General features: G+C 49.5%; 3 protein-coding genes across 3 annotated transcripts; 1 reads left to right on the top strand and 2 right to left on the bottom strand.

Annotated features, from left to right (window-relative positions):
• Positions 1-4418: 4418 nt before the first annotated feature.
• On the bottom strand, positions 4419-6074 carry Rpl28 (ribosomal protein L28). The gene is made up of 5 exons (XM_021168471.3): positions 5943-6074; positions 5542-5630; positions 5333-5456; positions 4775-4893; positions 4419-4549 (listed from the first exon to the last, which is right to left on the bottom strand). The coding sequence occupies exons 1-5, from the start codon at positions 6016-6018 to the stop codon at positions 4460-4462; spliced, it is 498 nt and encodes a 165-aa protein (XP_021024130.1). The 5' UTR covers positions 6019-6074; the 3' UTR covers positions 4419-4459.
• Positions 6075-9296: 3222 nt separating this feature from the next.
• Tmem238 (transmembrane protein 238) lies at positions 9297-14097 on the top strand. Its single transcript, XM_021166998.2, has 2 exons — positions 9297-9929; positions 13990-14097. The coding sequence occupies exon 1, from the start codon at positions 9392-9394 to the stop codon at positions 9920-9922; it is 531 nt and encodes a 176-aa protein (XP_021022657.1). The 5' UTR covers positions 9297-9391; the 3' UTR covers positions 9923-9929; positions 13990-14097.
• An 867-nt stretch (positions 14098-14964) lies between these two features.
• On the bottom strand, positions 14965-16266 carry Tmem190 (transmembrane protein 190). The gene is made up of 5 exons (XM_021166997.3): positions 16205-16266; positions 16053-16088; positions 15412-15537; positions 15240-15324; positions 14965-15154 (listed from the first exon to the last, which is right to left on the bottom strand). Exons 1-5 carry the CDS (start codon positions 16260-16262, stop codon positions 14965-14967), a joined length of 495 nt encoding a protein of 164 aa, XP_021022656.1. The 5' UTR covers positions 16263-16266.
• Between the last annotated feature and the right edge of the window lie 1623 nt (positions 16267-17889).

Consider the following 17889-nt stretch of genomic DNA (forward strand, 5'->3'; position numbering starts at 1 on the left):
TTTCACACACATACACACTAAATATTTTAAAGGTATTTTTAGAAGACAGATGACATATTTGTTACTGTGTGTATGTAGGTCAGGGGACAACTTAAGAAAGTCAGCTCTCTCCTTTAATCATGTGGGCTCCATGGATTGAACTCAGATTGTCATGGAGAGCAAAAGCCCCTACTACTAGATAGATGAACTATCAAGCCCTGCTCCCCAACCTCCATTTTAAGACAGGGTCTCACTATGTAGCCCTGGCTGGCCTGGAATACATTATGTAGATCAGGCCTCCAACTCAGAGATTAACTTGCTTCATCTCATGGGATTAAATGCATGTGCCACCAAACCATGTCTCTCATCCTATTTTTAATGCAAAAATGTGGTGGTGGAGGAGGAGCTGGAATGATGGCTCCGTGGTTAAGAGGACTTGAGTTCAATTCCCAGTACCCACATGGTAGCTCATAGTAGTCTGTTAACTCTGGTACAGCGAATATGAACCCTTTTGACCTCCACAGGTACCAAGCACATTACATGGTACACATGAATATAGGCAAAACCCTCATATATGTAAAACTAAATCTTTTAAAATACCTTAGCCTGGGGAGATAGTTCACAGGATAGTGTACTTGCCACACAAGGGTGAAGATCTGAGTTCAGATCCTCACAAGCCTTATAAATTTGCTTAAGTACTCACACTATTGTTAGGTCTCAAAGAGATCCAGAACATGTCTCACCCCTACCCTAAACCCCTCCTCCAGCCTGTCATCTCTATATAGGTGCCATTCTGGATACAAGCCTCTTTGGTCTCTCTGTCCATGTCTCTTGCCAGGATCCATACACACATCAAATGCAAAATGTTCACATGTACTGTTTTGTGTGCATTTGAAGCAATGTGCATTGGAGGTTGGAGGACAGCCTGCAGGAGCTGCTTCTCTCCTACATATGCTTTCCAGGGATAGAATTCAGGTCCTCAGCCTTGGAGCCAAGCTCCCTTACTTCCTGAGCCATCTTGCCAGCCCAAATATTTTAAGTTTCAAAGATTGCTGTAATAAGTCCTGGGTCACCGAGACTACACAGAGAAATCCTATCTTAAAAACAAACAAATTGCTGTAGTTCTGCATTGGAGTAATTCCTTCTCATCCTATCTCTTGGGCACCCAGTTCCTTAATCAGAGAAATGTCACCAGGAATCTTGGGGATTGGGGAGGAAAGCCTGTATGAATGCAAAGTTTAAACATGCCGGCTTGCTGAGACGGCTCAAGGACAGGATTACTTGGGTTGTTTTGTTCTTGGTTTTTTGAGACAGGGTTTCTCTGTGTAGCCCTGGCTGTCCTGGAACTCACTCTGTAAACCAGGCTGGCCTCGAACTCAAAACCCCGCCTGCCTCTGCCTCCTGAGTGGTGGGATTAAAGGCGTGTGCCACCACACCCAGCTTTAGGACAGTTTTGCATGTACAGAAAAATTGTGAAAGTTGCTAGGCACACTCAGCCCATACTAGTCTGAGACACAATTTAAAAACAATTTTGTTTATAGATCACATTCCTACAGTTGGATCTCTGTATATGCTCAGCATAGGTAAGGCAAGGACTGTGGGTAGGCTGTACAGTATAATTGAACTCAGCTGAGCTGGCTCAAACACTGCTCATGCCAAAAAGACTTGTCATTAGCTCTAGCCCTTGACCTCCTGGAGATATCTGAGGCCTTGGATTGTCCTGCTGGTAAATGTTATCCATCTGCCTGATTAATGAGCATACTCACTGTATCAATTTGACTTCTGGAGAGGGAAACTCCTCTGTGTGTGTGCTCTCTGCTTACCAACTGGCTCCCAACCCTAAGCAACTCTGGTATTTTGATGTATTATATACAGATGCTGGGAATTGTTTCCTATGTGATTCCACTGGGAGTCAGTGGTGTAGTTAATAGAAACGAGGAAACGCTATTGAAGACAATCTGTCTTTTGCTCATTCCATGACAAGCATTTACTGAGCACCTCTTTGGATGCAGTGCAGAAGTTACAAGGTTGGTTCCCTCACGTTACATATATATGAAACACACACAAACATACATACATAGTTGTGTATCTGTGAGAATGTCTGTGGAGCCCAATGGCAATGATTCTCTGGAGTTACAGAAGCCTGACATGGGTTCTTGGGAAAGGAACTGGGTCCTTTGAAGGAGCAAGTGGTCTTTACTAAGCCATCCCTCCAAGTGCTCATGAGCATTCTAAGTGTGCAGGCTGTTGTTGAACTAATTAGTAAACTACAGATCAACAAGGAAATGCAAGTGGGCCTCTTGACCAGTTCTAGTTGCACAAAAACCTACCTCCATTCCCAAAGACTTACAGCTGAGCCTACTCAGCCATGCAAGGAAACACAGGTAGGTACGCCAAGTAACCTACAGGACATTAAACATGGTGGAAAAGACTTTTTTTTTTTCCGGTTTTTCGAGACAGGGTTTCTCTGTATAGCCCTGGCTGTCCTGGAAAAAAGACTGACTTTTATGTGATGGTGCAAACTGTATTTCCAACACAGAGGCAGCCTGTTATACTACACTGCTATCCAGGCCAGTGAGGGAAGGGACAGCAGAGTTCAAATCCTTAGCACCCACATTAGAAAGCCAGTCATAGCTGAGAGCTGGATCAGCACATGCCTTTAATCCCAGGACACAGGAGGATCTCTGAGTTCCAGGCCAGCCTGGTCTGCATAGTGAGTTTCAGGACAGCCAGGGCAACATACACTGAACCTGTCACATTAAAATAGATAAAATTAAGTTCAATAGTGGCAGCATATGCCTTAAATCCCAGCACAAGAGCCAGTTCCAGGACAGGCAGAGCTACATTGAGAAAACAAAACATTGTTTACAAAGCTAGTCATGGACCAACAAGATAGCTTAGTGAAAGCAGGGTGTGGTGGCACACGCCTTTAATCCCAGCACTTGGGAGGCAGAGGCAGGCGGATTTCTGAGTTCGAGGCCAACCTGGTCTACAAAGTGAGTTCCAGGACAGCCAGGGCTGCACAGAGAAACCCTGTCTTGAAAAACAAACAAACAAAAAAAAGCTTAGTAAAAGGAGCTTGCCCTGCAAGGCTGGCAACCTGAGTTTGACCTCCAGAATCCACCGAATGACATCATCCTCTGACTTCCATGCATGTACCACATATGCTTTTTAATATTCATTTGAGTCCTAAGTCTGTATGTACACCTGTGTGCCAGAAGAGGGCATCAGATCCCATCATAGATGGTGTGATCCAAAGTTGAATGCTGGCAAGACAAAGTCAGAACTCTGGAAGAGCAGCCAGTGCTTAACTGCTGAGCCTTCTCTCCAGCCCCTACACATGCTTTTGCAAAGAGGGCAAATTCACCTTATTTACACCCCAATAAAAATGAGTATAAGTTTAAAAATTATTTTCCCGTCGATAGGTCAACAGGGTGGACTGCTGCCAAGAACGCTATGCTCACCAGCATCTCAAAACATAAGGGACTCAGTTCACTTCAGTGAGCAGAGCTAGGGTCTATCAATGGGGAGAGAGAAGGTGCCATGAGTTAAACTTGGGTTGAAAATAGTTCAAGTCGGACTGGGATGGACAGTGATCCAGTAGGGACCAAAGCCCAGGCAGCTCTTTGGCCTGAGTTGTGTAGCAGCGACAAAAATCCAGCAAAAATGGTATGGGTACTATTTTGCATGTGAGCCTCAAGTTTCCAGGAAATGCTAGTACTGGCTGGAAGGGGCAAGAAATGGCCACTGAGTCCCTCAGTACACCTGTGTACTCACTTTACCTGCCCTCCCAGATAGACTTACAATGGCTGATTTCTGAGACATGGTCGTCTCTATAGCCCTGGGTATCCTCGGAGTTGCTTTGTAAAGAAGGCTGGCCTTAAATATTCACCTGCTTCAGCCTACCAGAATGCTGAGATTACAAATATAAAGGACATGCATTTGGTAAACACTAGACTTCGTTGACATTTTCTAAGGTCAGCAACTCACACTAATATTCTCCTGCAGCAGCACAGTCCCAGCTGAGACCCACCAGAATGTTTCATTAGGATTATCACTGTTTCACACATCAGAACATCTGTTAACTGAGGACTTCACTGAAACCCAGTATTGAACCATTTCCTTCTTATAAGGAGGCTAGTCAACTCAAGGGTGGGGGCCAGTGGACTAAGACCTGGTGAGACAGCCTCAAGCTCAGGGTATCTGACAGCGTCAGCAGCTAAGAACCCTGAAGTCATTTACCCTCACTCCTGTTTCCACAGGAATCAACAGAATGCCCTCCACAAGCTGCTCTCACTCCTGTTGGTACCCAGATGGCCCTGAACAGCTTCTATCCCCAACGACCCTCACTCCAAATGAACAAGTTCTAGTAGCTTTGATAGCACAACTAAAGACAATGCAGAGCCACAGCTCAACGAGCCACAAAACAGTAGGCCTAATGGAAGTCAGTGGACTCTTTATTGCTTCGGGGGTGCGGGGCTCAGGAGCTCTTGGTGGGGCGGGTCCGTTTCCTCTTCACCACCACAGGCTTCTGGCTTCGAAGGATGGCACTGGCCCTGCGGATGGCCGCCTGAGGACAGGATAAGGAACTTAGCTCACAAACTCAAAAGACACTCACACTCCCATTTACTGCTGCTTGTATCCTAGGACCCCGGGGAGGCTGTCCTAAGGCGGTGTGTGTCAAAAGTTTCCAGTCTAGCTCCAGCTAGGCAGAGCCAAGCACCCAGGCCTGCATGCAGCCCCTCAGGTTTAGTACCAGCTGCCCCCCTGCCTTAAGTACCCATCCATTACTCACCATACGAAGGTCAGGGCGGTACTTGTTCTTTCGGATCATGTGTCTGATGCTGCTGAGGGTAGCCCGAGCATTCTTGTTGATGGTGGTCCTCACATAAGAAGTGGCAGGTTTTCGCTGGCCTGGTAAGGAAAGCCTAGGAATCAGTCCATCTGCATGGGCCCTTCAGAGCATCTGCCTGATGGAACACACAGCCTCTCTGAAGAACATGCTCACCCCATCTTCCCTCCAGCCCATTCAGTACATCCCCTAGGTGATTGTCACAGGTAAGTCTTAAAGCCCGGGAAAATCTCAGCCCTCTTTAGGAATCTCCCAGATACAGGAGGGACATAGCAGCACACGCGTTTAATCCAGCACTCAGGAAGCAGAGGCAGGTGGATCTCTGAGTTCTAGACCAACCTGGTGTAGAGTTCCAGGACATTGAAGTCTACAAAGAGAAACTGTATTTAAGTTTCTCTTTACACTTCTTAATTTAAAGATCACCTTACACATCCGGGAAGTCAGAGGAAGGGCAGTTCTGGACCCTGGTAAAAGGGAGAGCTATCGTGTGCAAAGGCTCACCGGATCTGCGTTTCATAACTACCACGACCCCTTTGCCATCGGCCGCCGGCTCCACTCCGACGGTCTTGCGGTGAATTAGCCCGTTGTAGCGGAAAGAGTTTCGGGCCTTCAGATTATTTGGCTCCTGGGGAATAGGTGTACACAATGGTAAGTTAAGGCCCGGATACGCGAAAGAGTCACAGTGCCCCTCCCACGCGGACCCGACTCACCGTGCTGTACGTCTGCTTATTCCTCTTGATCAAGAAACTGGAGCAGTTCCGGACGACCATCCACTGCAGATGCGCGGACATGGCGGCGGCTGGGGAGAAGCCGGGGGCGTGAAAGATGTCAGAAAGAAGCAGGCCGTGGACAGGCGGCTGGGTAAGCGGCAGTACCGTTGGGAAAGAGCGAGCAAGAGCTTTACAAGGCCGAGAAAGGGTGGGCAAAGGAGACAGGCCGAGCTAACACCGCGGAGACTTAGGAGGGGGAAGGGACGCTGAGACCCCACTTCCGGCGGGGAATGAGGGCAGCGAATGGTGCTTGGGTACAAGGAGAGAAAGCCCAGGCAGGAGACGGAGGCCGTGGGAGCGAGATGGCGGCCACGCGGGACGGACAGAGGCCTCACACTCACCTCCTCTCCCGACGGCGGCCGGAGACGGAAAGAGAGACACGAGAGGCGGGACGACACCTTTAAAATGGCAACGCATTTCCGCTTCCTCCCGTGGCGCGCCTGAACTCGGCTACCCAGCTTCCTCCGGGCCTTGGGTTCCGCCTCCGAGTCCTTTTGACTCGGGAGTCTTCGGAGCTCTTCGTCTGAAGGTCCCGGCGAGTTCTCGCGGTGCGTGCCGTGATGGGGCGCCGGGGTCGGGTAGGAAGTTTTCGGAACTCGGTGACTCGGTTTTTCATGAGGATCCAAAAGCAGAGAGAGTTCCTAGAGCTATGTTCCCATCGCATCTGCACTTAGCGCATGGTGGGCACTAATAAATATTTTGAAAAAAAAAAAAAACAAAACAAAACAGGTTTTGCGCCCTTGTCTAGTAGATTTCGAGCTGGGATCCTCCGGCCTCAGCCTGTGGATGCAAATATTGAGGATTCCAGATCTCACATTAAGTGGAGCTTAATTGATTTTAAGATTTATTTATTTTTGCAGGGCGATGGTGGCGCACGCCTTCAATCCCAGCACTCGGGAGGCAGAGGCAGGCAGATTTCTTGAGTTCGAGGCCAGCCTGCTCTACAAAGTGAGTTCCAGGACAGCCAGGGCTATACAGAGAAACCCTGTCTCGAAAAAAAAATTATTTGTGTTTTGCCTTCAAGTAGGTCTGTGTGAGGATGTTGGATACTCTGAAACTAAAGTTAGGGATAGTGGCTACTGAGAATTGAACCACTGTTGTCTGCTCTGAGCCGTCTTTCTCTCCAGTCCCAACTTAATTCTTTTTTTTTTTTTTTTTGTAATATGTATGAGGGCTTTTATAATTTCCCTTCTTTTTAAGCCTGGATATATGTATGAATGCTATGTGCCTGCCTGGTGCCTGGATTCAGTTAGACAGTTTTTGGGCCACCATGTGGGTGCTGGGAATAGAACCTGGGTCCTCTGGAAGAGCAGCCAGAACTCTTAACCACTAAGTCATCTCTGCAACTCCTTTTTGGTTTTTTTATTTTTTTGAGACAGGGCTTCTCTGTATATCCCTGGCTGTCCCTGAACTCACTTTGTAGACCAGTCTGGCCTCCAACTCAGAAATCCTCCTGCCTCTGCCTCCTGAGCGCTGGGATTAAAGGCGTGCTCCACCACGCCCGACTCAGATTTATTAATTTTAATTATGATGTATGGGGGTGTTGTGTTAACATGTAAAATGCAAGTCCAAAAGAAACCGTTGATGCCGAGGAACTAGAGTTTCAGGCAGTTGTGAGCTGCCTCATGCGAGCTGGTAACCAAACCCAGGTCCTCTGCGAGAGCAGCAAGTGCTCTTAACCGCTGAGTCCTCAAGACTTGTTGTTTAAATGGATGCATGAACTATTTTAAAGATTTGCTCTGGCGTGAAGTCTTCAGATAGCAGATGGTTCCATTACTCTTCTTGACTGTCCCCCACACAAACACCAGTGCCCAATGGACCATTTTCAGACCTCTCTAAAAATGTACTGCTGCAGTGTTAAATAACTATTCTTTCATGCCTGGTTCTGTCTATGCAGAAACATTCCATGTCTGTCCTCGGCAATACCTGGCCAATCCCAGCAGCCCTCTGGCAATTTGCACCACTTTTTTTTTTTTTTTTTAATAAGTACACTGTAGCTGTCTTCAGACACTAGAAGAGGGCACTGGATCCTATTACAGATGGTTGTGAGCCACCAAGTGGTTGCTGGGAACTGAACTCAGGACCTCTGGAAGAGCAATCAGTGCTCTTAACCGCTGAACCTTCTCTCCAGCCCACCACAGTCATTCTTAATGTTTTATTAGCATTTAATCATGCATAAAGTAGGTTTACATAACATTTTCGTATGTGTATATAATGTTTTGGGCCATACTCACATACTGCAGCTAGTCTGTGTGTGAGTGTCCAAGTGTGTATCCTTTATGCTATTCACAGGCTCACGGGTGGTTTGTTTACAGGCTACCAATGGCTGCATCACAGTGGAAAATATGATTTTTCTCCTCCATCATCCTCAGTTTTCTCCAACTCTGAAACTAGATAGAGTCTTGGGAGAACCTAGACAGAACTGTCTCGAAGTTTCCCACCCCAGGGAGAATGACTCATTTAAGGGGTAGATGTGTGGAAGATCAGGACTTCCCTATAACAGCTGTTGGGTCCTCCTAGTGTGGACCATGGCTTGGCCCAACCATTTGCCTGTGCCATGATGCCTCTCAGCTCCCATTAAATTCTCTCTAAGTTGGAGCTGGTGAGATGGCTCAGTGGATAAGAACACTGACTGTTCTTCTCTGAAGGTCCCGAGTTCAAATTCCAAACAGCCACATGGTGGCTCACAATCATCCCTAACGGAATCTATATCTTTAAAAAATAATAGCCGGGCGTGGTGGTGCACGCCTTTAATCCCAGCACTCGGGAGGCAGAGGCAGGCTGATTTCTGAGTTCGAGGCCAGCCTGGTCTACAAAGTGAGTGCCAGGACAGCCAGGGCTACACAGAGAAACCCTGTCTCGAAAAAACCAAAAAAATAAAATAAAATAAAATAAAAAATAATAGCAAAAAGGCCACAGTTTTGGTTTGGTCTGACTTGAGTCAGGATTTCTCTGTGTGGCCCTGGCTGTCCTGGAACTCATTCTGTAGACCAGGCTGGCCTCAAACTCAAGAGATCTGCCTCTCAAGTGCTGGGACTAAGGGCATGGGTCACCACTGTCAGGCTAAAGCTACAATTTCTATGCCATCTCCTCAGGGACACCTTTCCTGAGCACTTCGGGAATTGTGGCTAGGAACTGGAAAACAGGGCTTGTCAGGCTAACATCTGAGCACTAACAGAGCCCTGAGCTTAGTATATTGTGTTCACAAGGTGTCAGCTGGCACCTGGGAGATGGGTTCATTGTATTCCCAGGTTGGGTTAACAAGGCCCTACACTCACAAGAGATCTCAAAAGACAAGCATGGAGACAGCTTCAGGGCTCTGGCTGCTGATTCTGTGCTCCAGAGAATGTTGTTGTTGTTGGATTTTATGCTGTACAGGGCATGAAATCAAGAACTTCGAGCATGGTAGGCAAACACTCCACCAAGCGAGCTACATCCCAACATGCCCGGTTTTTTGTTTCTGATCTCCATTTTGGTTCATTATGGGCTTGGTGGCACAGGTGGCCCTCGGGAGGCGGACACTAAGTAGAAACACTATCTAGCTACATTATGCCACCCTGAAGTTTGGCCCTAGTCACCTGGCGCTGCTTAATGGACAGGGTCGTGCGCCGCTGATCCTCCCAGACCTCTGAGCCACACAAGAGACTCATTCGGGCCACCAGGTCCAGGCTGTGAGCTCAGGTGACCATGCAGGCACTGGGCACACCTGGCGCCGGGCCCTAACTCCGCCCCGGGCAGCCGCACCCCGGGACGCTGTCGGGGAGCAGGCGGCGGCGGGCCACCGAGGGCCATGGCGGCAGCGTCACCGGTGTGCGGCTCGCAGGCGTCCGCGGTCGGCGCCTCGACCCCACCCGCGCCCGCACCGGCTCCAGCGGCCGGCCTGGGCCGCTGCCGCATGGCGCTGCTGCTGGCCGTGGCCTTGGACGTGGCGGGCATGGCGGCGCTGCTGACCGGCGTGTTCGCGCAGCTGCAGGTGCGCGGCCGCGACTTCGGGGACCTGCTCATCTACTCTGGGGCGCTGCTGGTGTTCTTGAGCCTGTTGGGCTGGATTCTCTGGTACACCGGCAACATCGAGATCTCGCGCCAGGAGCTGGAGCGCGACTACGGCCTGCGACCCTCGGCGATTGCCCGCCTGGCGCGCAAGCTGTCCCGTCGCTGGTCGGCGCCCGCCACCGCCAGTCCCCGGACCACAGCCGGTCTCCGCTCAGCGCGCAGAGCGAACCGCGCGCCCCAGCCCTCCTCCTCCGGCTCCCGCCGCGTGCGCCTGCAGCTCGCCACGCTTGAGGCGGGGTCCGGGGCGGCAGGCACCGGCAGCGAGTGAGCCCCAGGTGAGGACACCAGAAAGAGTGAGATGTGGTGGGGAGACAGACACGTCGCTGGAAGGGGAAACTGCAGGAGAGTGAGTCTCAGAGCAGAGACTCAGACGGATGGGTGGGACAAAGTTGGGAGTCACAGTACGCCCTGCTCCTTTTGCTCCACGTGCACCAGGCCTCGTGCCATCCTCCCTGTAGCCAGTTCTCTGAGCTCATTACTGTTACTGTACAAGAAGCTCCGAAAGTAGGTGACACTCTTGTCCGGACCACACAAATGTACAAATGAAAGAGTGCCATTCATCCAGACAGGTAGTCCTAATGTGAAGTCAGAGGCAAAGAAGAACCAGGGGCACAGAGAGGGAAAGCACCCTTGTACCTTTCCCTTTCTCTGATATTTAAGACAAGGTTTCACGGCTGTCCTGGAACTTGATATGTAGACCAGGCTGCCCTTGAACTGAGATCAGCTTGTCTCTGCCTCCGGAGTTCTGGAATTAAAGGCATCTGCCACCACTCTTGGCCCTTTATTAGTGTGTGTGTGTGTGCGCGCGTGTGCGCATATTTGTGACACAATGTTTTTGTTGTTTTTGTGGCATCTATTCTCTCTTTCCAGCATGTAGGCCTTGGAGATCAAACTCAGGTCAGCAGTTTGGTGGCAAGCACCTTTACCCAATGCGCCATTTTTTTTTTTTTTGAGGCCCCTATATTTTCTTTCTTAAATTCTCTCCAGCTTTCCTGCTTCTACTTTCTTGCCGTCTCATCAAACCCAGGCCATTGGCTGATGTGTAAAACCTCTGCTTTTATTTATTTTTTATTTTTTTATTTTTTAATTTTTGGTTTTTCAAGACAGGGTTTCTCTGTATAGTCCTGGCTGTCCCGGAACTCACTCTGTAGACTAGGCTGGCCTCGAACTCAGAAATCCTCCTGCCTCTGCCTCCCAAGTACTGGGATTAAATGCGTGCACTACCACGCCCAGCTTTTTTTTTTTTTTTAATTAAAAAGATTTATTTATTTATTTATTTAATGTATATGGGTACACTGTAACTGAACACATGGTTGTGAGCCTTCATGTGGTTGTTGGGGATTGAATTTTTAGGACCTCTGCTTGCTCTGGTTGGCCCTACTTGCTCCAGATGCACCAGAAGAGGGCGTCAGATCTCATTAGGGGTGGTTGTGAACCACCACGTGGTTGCTGGGATTTGAACTCAGGACCTTCAGATGAGCAGTCTTTGCTCTTACCCACTGAGCCATCTCACCAGCCCCCACCCCCAGCTTTAAACCTCTGTTTTTAAGTTCTTTTTCCCACATTTTATTTGTATTTAATTCAGACCAAAGACGGACAGACGTCTTCCATAACAAGGAGGGCCATTGCTATCTGCAGTCCAACCAGAAAACTTCCAGAATGCTCTTTAGGCACCAGCGCACTCCTCTGAGTATTCATATTGTCTGAGCCTATTCCTATCACTGTTTGACTAGCCATATGGTATATCTCTGTGGGAGCTGGTTACCACATCTGACAGAGAGCCCCAGACAGGTAAAGCTGGGGTCTCTGGTGTCTTTGTTACTAATACTACCCAGCAAAAAGTGTGAGCTCAGGAAAGGGTAATTAATGGATAGGATGGATGGATCCTTAAGTAGATGTGATAAATGTATTACATACAGATTGATGGACAAATGGATACATTTTAGTTGATAGATGGGTGGATGGAGAACTGGTGAGTTAGTTGGCTGATGGATGGATTGGTAAATGGTTTGTAGAAGAGTGTGCTGGTGAACTGGGTGAGTGGGAGCAGATAGAATGAATGGATGGATGGATGGATGGGTGAGATGGTTTGACAGGACTAGTGGATAGATGAATGAGTTTGTGCTTTGTTTCTGAGACAGAGTCTTGCTGGGTGTCCCCAGGTTCACCTTGAACACAGTCCTCCTGGTTCAGCGCCAGATTAGCTGTTTACTACACGTAACGGATGAATTGGTGGGTGAGTTCATAGCGCTAGATGAAGAGAGGCGTAAGCGGACAGTTAGATGGATAGTTTGGGCAGGCAGATATGCAAATAAATGGATGGGTTTGATTTTGGATGGATGGGAATGACTGAATCCATTTCCTAGGTGGGATTTCTGTAAGAGGATTAAACTCTAAAACGGTGGGGGGGGGGTGTGTGTGTGCATGTGTGTACATTTGTAGAGAGGTCAGAGAATTAATTTTTGTGTCATTCCTCAGGAACTAGCAATCTTTGCTTTTTGGGACAGGATCTCTGGTTGGCCTGGAGCTCACTGATTAAGCTAGACTGACTTGCCAATCAGCCCCAGGCATTTAAGAGTCTCTGCCTCCACAGCACTGGGCTTACAAGCACCATGGAGCCTGGCACTCTTTATGTAGCGCACACTAGTGAGGGCACCATGGTACATCTGTGAAGGTCAGAGAATATCTTTCATGAGCAGATTCTCTCCTTCCACCATTGAATTTAGGGTGTTGGGATTACATGGCAAGTGTGTTTACCCAATGAGATATCTCACCAGCCCAAGACATTTTTACTTTTCTCCTGGGATCCAAAGAAATTCTGTGCTTCATGAGAACTAAGAATATGATTCTATGTTCTGTGGTTCAAATGAGGAAACAGTTAGGGCTAGGGGTGTGGCTCAGTTGTAAAGAGAACTAACTTAGCATGCCTGTGTCAAGCCCTGGGTTCAATTTCCAGCACCACAAAACAGAAGACATGGTTGGTAACCCCTATAATCCCAACACTCAGGCAGATCGCAGCAGATTCAAGACCAGCCCAATGTGTGAAGGATGTTCCAGGCCAAGCCAGGACTGTAATAGTGAGACTCTGTTTCAAAACAGCAAAACAGGGTCTGGAGAGTGGCTCAGCAGTAAGAGGACTGGCTGCTCTTCCAGAGGACCTAAATTCCATTCCTAGCACCCATATGTCAGCTCACAAGTGTCTAATTCCAGTTTCAGGAGATCTGATGCCCCCTTCTGGCCTCCATAGGCACCAGGCACAAAACATTCCTATGCATAAAATAAAACATAAATCTTAAAAAAAAAAATCACACACACAAAATATTTAAAGGCTAAGTAACCACGTATATGTGAAGCATGGACAAATATTGGAGTACAACACTAGACATATGCCAAAATATCCACCTGTGGTAAACTTGGCTCCTGAAGACCCTTGACATTTACGCAGAAATGGACATTTGAGTGGGCCTCAAAGAACTTGAATTTTGACAAGCGGGCATGCTCTAGGAATGCCAACTCCGCTGGGACCAAAATTCTCCCATGGGGCAAATCATCTTTTCCCTCTTCTGCCTTTCCTTAACACGGCCTCCTTATATGACATAGGCTGGCCTGGCACTTCCTACATAGACTAGGCTGGACTTTAATATGTACTACACTCCTGACTTTTAATACTGGGGCTACAGATGTGAGCCACCTTGTCTGCCTTGGTTCTTTCTGGTTCCATTTTCTTTCTTTTTTTTTTTTTTTTATTTTGTTTTTAAGTACATCTCTTTATTTTTAGTATGTGTGTATCTTGGTGTGCTCTGGATTATGTGTGTGTAGAAATCTGAGGGTAACCCGTGGAAGTGGGTTCTTCCCTTCCACCATGAGGGTCCTTTTGGTTTGATTTTTTTTTTTTTTTTTTTTTTTTTTTTGAGACAGGATCTCACACTCCGTAGCCCAGTCTGGACTCAAACTATGCATCCCAGACTGACTTTGAAGATCCTTTTTGCCAGCCTTCCAGGTGTTGGAATGCCCCAACTGTTTCATTGTCTATTTTTCCGTCTCTGTTTATCTTGCCATCTTTGTGACTCCCCAGGTCTGTCTCCGTGCCTCTGTCTCTTTGCTTTCTCCTGTCATAAACTCATTATCAGTGGATTCTGGTGAGTTAGAAGCACATTTTCAGACACATCCCCTGGGGGTTCTACAGCAAGCAGAGGGAGGGGGTCGGGGGAAGCTTGAGTGTCCATCAGTGAGTAAGGGTCTCCCTGGCCTTCCATGGGCTAGGGAACCTCAGAATGAAAGGACAGAACCGGAGCAAACCTACCTAGCCACTAACCCCACCTTGCCTTCCCACAGACCACCTCATCCTCCGGACCTGACTGAGACACGCAGCTTCCCTGTGCATCACTAGGCCACCAGGATACCCACCTGTCGCCTCACTTGGATAAATGTTTCTGTTTTGGAGCAGTGCTTGACTGTCTGGTGAAGGGGACTGATATGCCAGGCCAAGACACCGTTGATCTTGGGGTCCCTAGGGATATAGGATTTCAACTGCTTACTAGCCCTTCACTAGGGACACCAGGGAGGTGAGAAGAAGGATCCCCAGTGCATGCAGAGCCACCCACCCAGCCAGGCTTCCCTAGGGTAGTTTAGATCTTCCAAGAAGAACAGACACAGGGGCACACTGAACTTGCAAGATATTTACTGCGGGTTGGTCCTTATATAGAAGATGGCATTGATGCAGGATGCCTGCAAGACGAGGAGGAGAGAGAGCTAACTGAACTGAATGTGGGCAGACTGAATCTGAGTGTAGACAACACACTTTCAAGAAAAGGTCTGGCAGTGGAGACTCTGGGAGCTCAAGCCCTTGCTGGATGTTTTGCACTTCTGTAGCCACTCGGGCATTGTGCTGAGGGGCAGGAGAGCTTTGAGAGCTGGAGATTCGTCAGTCCATGGTGCTTCCTAAAGCAGCACGGCTTAGCACACGTTCCCATGGCCATGTGTGTCCCTAATACTCCAAATCCCCCTATTGGCAGCTCACCTCATTGTAGGCCCCTACACAAGCTCCCACCCCAGAGCCACCTCCAGTTCCTTCCTTGATTTAGACCCACACTGCTTATTCCCAGAACTCACTCCTAACAAACTCCTCTACACTAAGCTCACAGTCCCTAATCAGACCCAGTGCCCACATTCAGTCCTCACCCTTAATCTCCCTCAAAGTACACATGCACACTGTGCAAGGCTCCCATAGGGCTCCCTGCTCCCCACAGATCTCAAAAAAGACACACATTTATATGCTATATCTGTATTAAGGGCACCTCTAGGGTTGCCCTATTCTTCACCTCCTGTGTCCTCCCCGGAAACTACAGCTGCAAGTTCTGCTTCAGTGCCTCCTGGGGATTGGAGAACGGTAGTTGACTTGCTGACCGATCGTCGGTCCTTAGACAGGGTCTTTGACAGTCTACTACATTTCCTATGTAGAAAGCTTGGTAGGTGCAGCATGTCTTGGCGCCTGGCCCACCTGGTGGGGAGAGCATATGTTCAGCCTGAACCGCCCACACCTTCTGTGGAGAACCATGCCTCCTGGCCTCCCCAGCCACACTCACCAGAAGAGACAGATACTGGTGATCAGGAAGAGTAGGCTGCCACAGGTCCAGCCCAGTGCCCACATATGCTTCCTCCGCATATTTTCTAGAAAAGGGGAGGAGGAAGCTCCAGGGATCCACCCTCTGGAACCCTCACCCTCTGAAACATCCAGTCTGCAGTCAGGTCACTCACCATCTGGCCGCTGATGATAGCATACACCGTCCCGGTAGCAGCATCGCAGGCGTAGGCAGAGGTTGGGGTTCTCAATTGCTGCCTGACCCCCACAGCTCTCTCGGTCCCACACATCTCCCTCACAACCTAAGGGCCACCACAGTAGGTGCTAAGTAACAACAGAACTGTCCCTGGAAGCTACAGGCACAAGAGTGCCAAGGCCAGGCTGTGGGGCTGCGGTACTGTGTATTTGGCAGTATTTAGAGGACCCAAGAGTCCAGACCCAGCCCTCCTCCCTCAGACTTAGGGGGTTCAGCTTCCATCCCTCCTCCCACAAACCTAGACATTCCAACCCCAGCCCTCTTCCTTCAGAGAGTCGATTACACAAACCTTCTCCCTCAAGTTCAGGAGTCAATGTTGCAGGCATCTCTCCAGACCCCAGACCCAAGGACCAAGGTCCAGCTCTTCTCCCTCAGACTTCAGCCCTCCTTGAGTCCCAGAGGTTGAGTTCCTAGCCCTCCTTCCTCAGACCCAAGGGTCTACCCCCCAGCTCTTCTCCTTTGGACCCAGGGGTCAATCCCCCAGCCTCTCTCACACATCCTACAATCTTAATTTGGGATCCCCCCACCCCCCAGGGCCCCAGGATTTTGGCTCTTACTTACTCCATGGGTAGAAAAATCCCTGGATTCCATTCGCATCTGTGGGAAAGAAAGGGTGATGTTGGGAGATTGTGTGGCAGCCAACGTGGTGGCCCTGTCCACAGCCCCCAATGGCCCTGTCCATAGCCCCCTGATGTCCTCCTCAGTACCCTCACCTACTGAGCCCTGCATCAGCAGGAGAAGGCCCAAAGCTGAGATCCCAGACCCCACCATGTTACCTCCCCAGACCTCTGGGGCCTCTGCAAAGTAACCTTAAACAACATCAGCCCTAGCAACAGCTGGGCTCCGCCCCAAAAGCTTCAGCCCCAAAATTCTTAGTTCTGTTGCTAAGGAATCCCCTCAGCAAGGGGTTCACAAGAAGGGGCGCCCCGTCCCATCAATTCTACCTAGGAGAAGAGGTGGGTGGGCATTGGGAGATTTCAAATTTAGCGCCTTCTCAGCAAGGGAAGAGGAAAAGAGAAAGCAGGACAAAGCACAGGGCTGGAGAGGTCTCTCCATTTTCATCCGGAACCTGACAGGATAAGGATATGGGACTGGGGAAATCTTTGAGTTGCAGACTCCATTTCTTTCCTAACCCAATGTCTAAAGAGGCAGCCTCAAGAGACCCAAGTTCAGAAATCCTCATTGCTAGGGTATTATTCCTTTTAGCAACCAGGAAAAAGGGGAGGGGGGAGGACCCTAGAATAGTGGGGTCTCACTGAGCCCCATTGTTAGAGAAGGTTTCCTCAGCAACCAGATGAGAGGAAGAAGGGACAGTGAGGGCTGGTGGGTTGGCCTTGGGTTTCACATCACAGGCTCCAGCAGGCACCTGCTTTAGGGAACACAGACCAGGGGTGGGACTGACTGCGTGGCCCTGCTGAGACTGAGGTGTGGTCCCTGTTAGAGGCTGTGATGGTGACTCCTGCCAAAAGTTTCAGGTCCGCAAAGAGACTCAGCTTCCCTTTTGTTCATGAGGGAACACAAGCGAGAGCAACTCGAGTTGTCTTGTGTTTGTTTTACCCAAGATTGCCCTCCTGGCTTCCAGCGAGCCAGACTGGAGACCATGTCACTATGGCTCCTCATTCAGCCGAGCTCAATATTCCCCTGGCATAGTGAGAAGTGTTCCTTGGTTCCTCATGGAGGTCCTGGGTTGGCCCTGGGCTCATGGGATGGCTGGGGCACCCATGGCTTGGGTCTGAGGGGATGAAGATGTCTGGAGAAGGGAATCCTTGAGACTGAAAACTTATGACCCTAGAGGCTGAGGGAGGCAGGGTTTGGGAACATGAGTCTGAGCAGGAAGAACTGGGTCCTGAACTACTGAGGCTTTTAGGGGAAGAACTGGGTCCTGAACTACTGAGGCTTTTAGGGGAAGAAGCTAGATCCAAGACTCTGGGATCTGAAGAAGGAAGGCTCTCGCGGTCTGCGGGAGGAGTGTTGGGGTCTAGACCCTTGATTCTGAGGAACCCCGGGCCTATTTCAGATCTGGGGGGTGGAGGGAGGTTCTGGGGCCTGGATTGTCCCTTCCGTGGGAGGGAGGGGTCTGAACTCAGACCCCTGTTTCCCAAGAAGCTTAGGAGGGTGACTCTCTTTCATCCCTAGGTCCTACTGTAAACATCCTAGAGGGTGCTGAGTGGGCCCTGGGCTGTCTCCGTCAGAGATGACACAGGTCCAGGGGGCTCGGCAGGGGGCCTGGGGGTGGGGGTCAGAGGGGTTGCTGGGCTGAGACTGGGCAGCTGCTGACCATTTCCTGTGTCAACACCATCTGGACCCACTTCCCAATTCCCTGGATTCCTCAGGGATCAAGGAGGGGGTGGAGGTGGAGCTGCCTGGCCCTGGACCGCTGCGGATTGGGATTGGGGAG

This window comes from Mus caroli, unplaced genomic scaffold (assembly GCF_978045245.1).
Source record: "Mus caroli unplaced genomic scaffold, Mus_caroli_1 scaffold_8, whole genome shotgun sequence".
NCBI lineage: Eukaryota > Metazoa > Chordata > Mammalia > Rodentia > Muridae > Mus > Mus caroli.

Excerpts from the sequence above, each read along its gene's own strand:
- Tmem238 (XM_021166998.2), top strand. The coding sequence starts at position 9,392 with ATGGCGGCAGCGTCACCGGTGTGCGGCTCGCAGGCGTCCGCGGTCGGC.
- Tmem190 (XM_021166997.3), bottom strand. The coding sequence starts at position 16,262 with ATGGTGGGGTCTGGGATCTCAGCTTTGGGCCTTCTCCTGCTGATGCAG. Across the intron at positions 16,089-16,204 it reads GCTGATGCAGGGCTCAGTAG|ATGCGAATGGAATCCAGGGA; the intron begins GTGAGGGTACTG and ends TCTTTCCCACAG. Across the intron at positions 15,155-15,239 it reads ACCAGTATCTGTCTCTTCTG|GTGGGCCAGGCGCCAAGACA; the intron begins GTGAGTGTGGCT and ends TCTCCCCACCAG.
- Rpl28 (XM_021168471.3), bottom strand. The coding sequence starts at position 6,018 with ATGCGTTGCCATTTTAAAGGTGTCGTCCCGCCTCTCGTGTCTCTCTTT. Across the intron at positions 5,457-5,541 it reads ATAAGCAGACGTACAGCACG|GAGCCAAATAATCTGAAGGC; the intron begins GTGAGTCGGGTC and ends CCTATTCCCCAG. Across the intron at positions 4,894-5,332 it reads AGTTATGAAACGCAGATCCG|GCCAGCGAAAACCTGCCACT; the intron begins GTGAGCCTTTGC and ends TTTCCTTACCAG.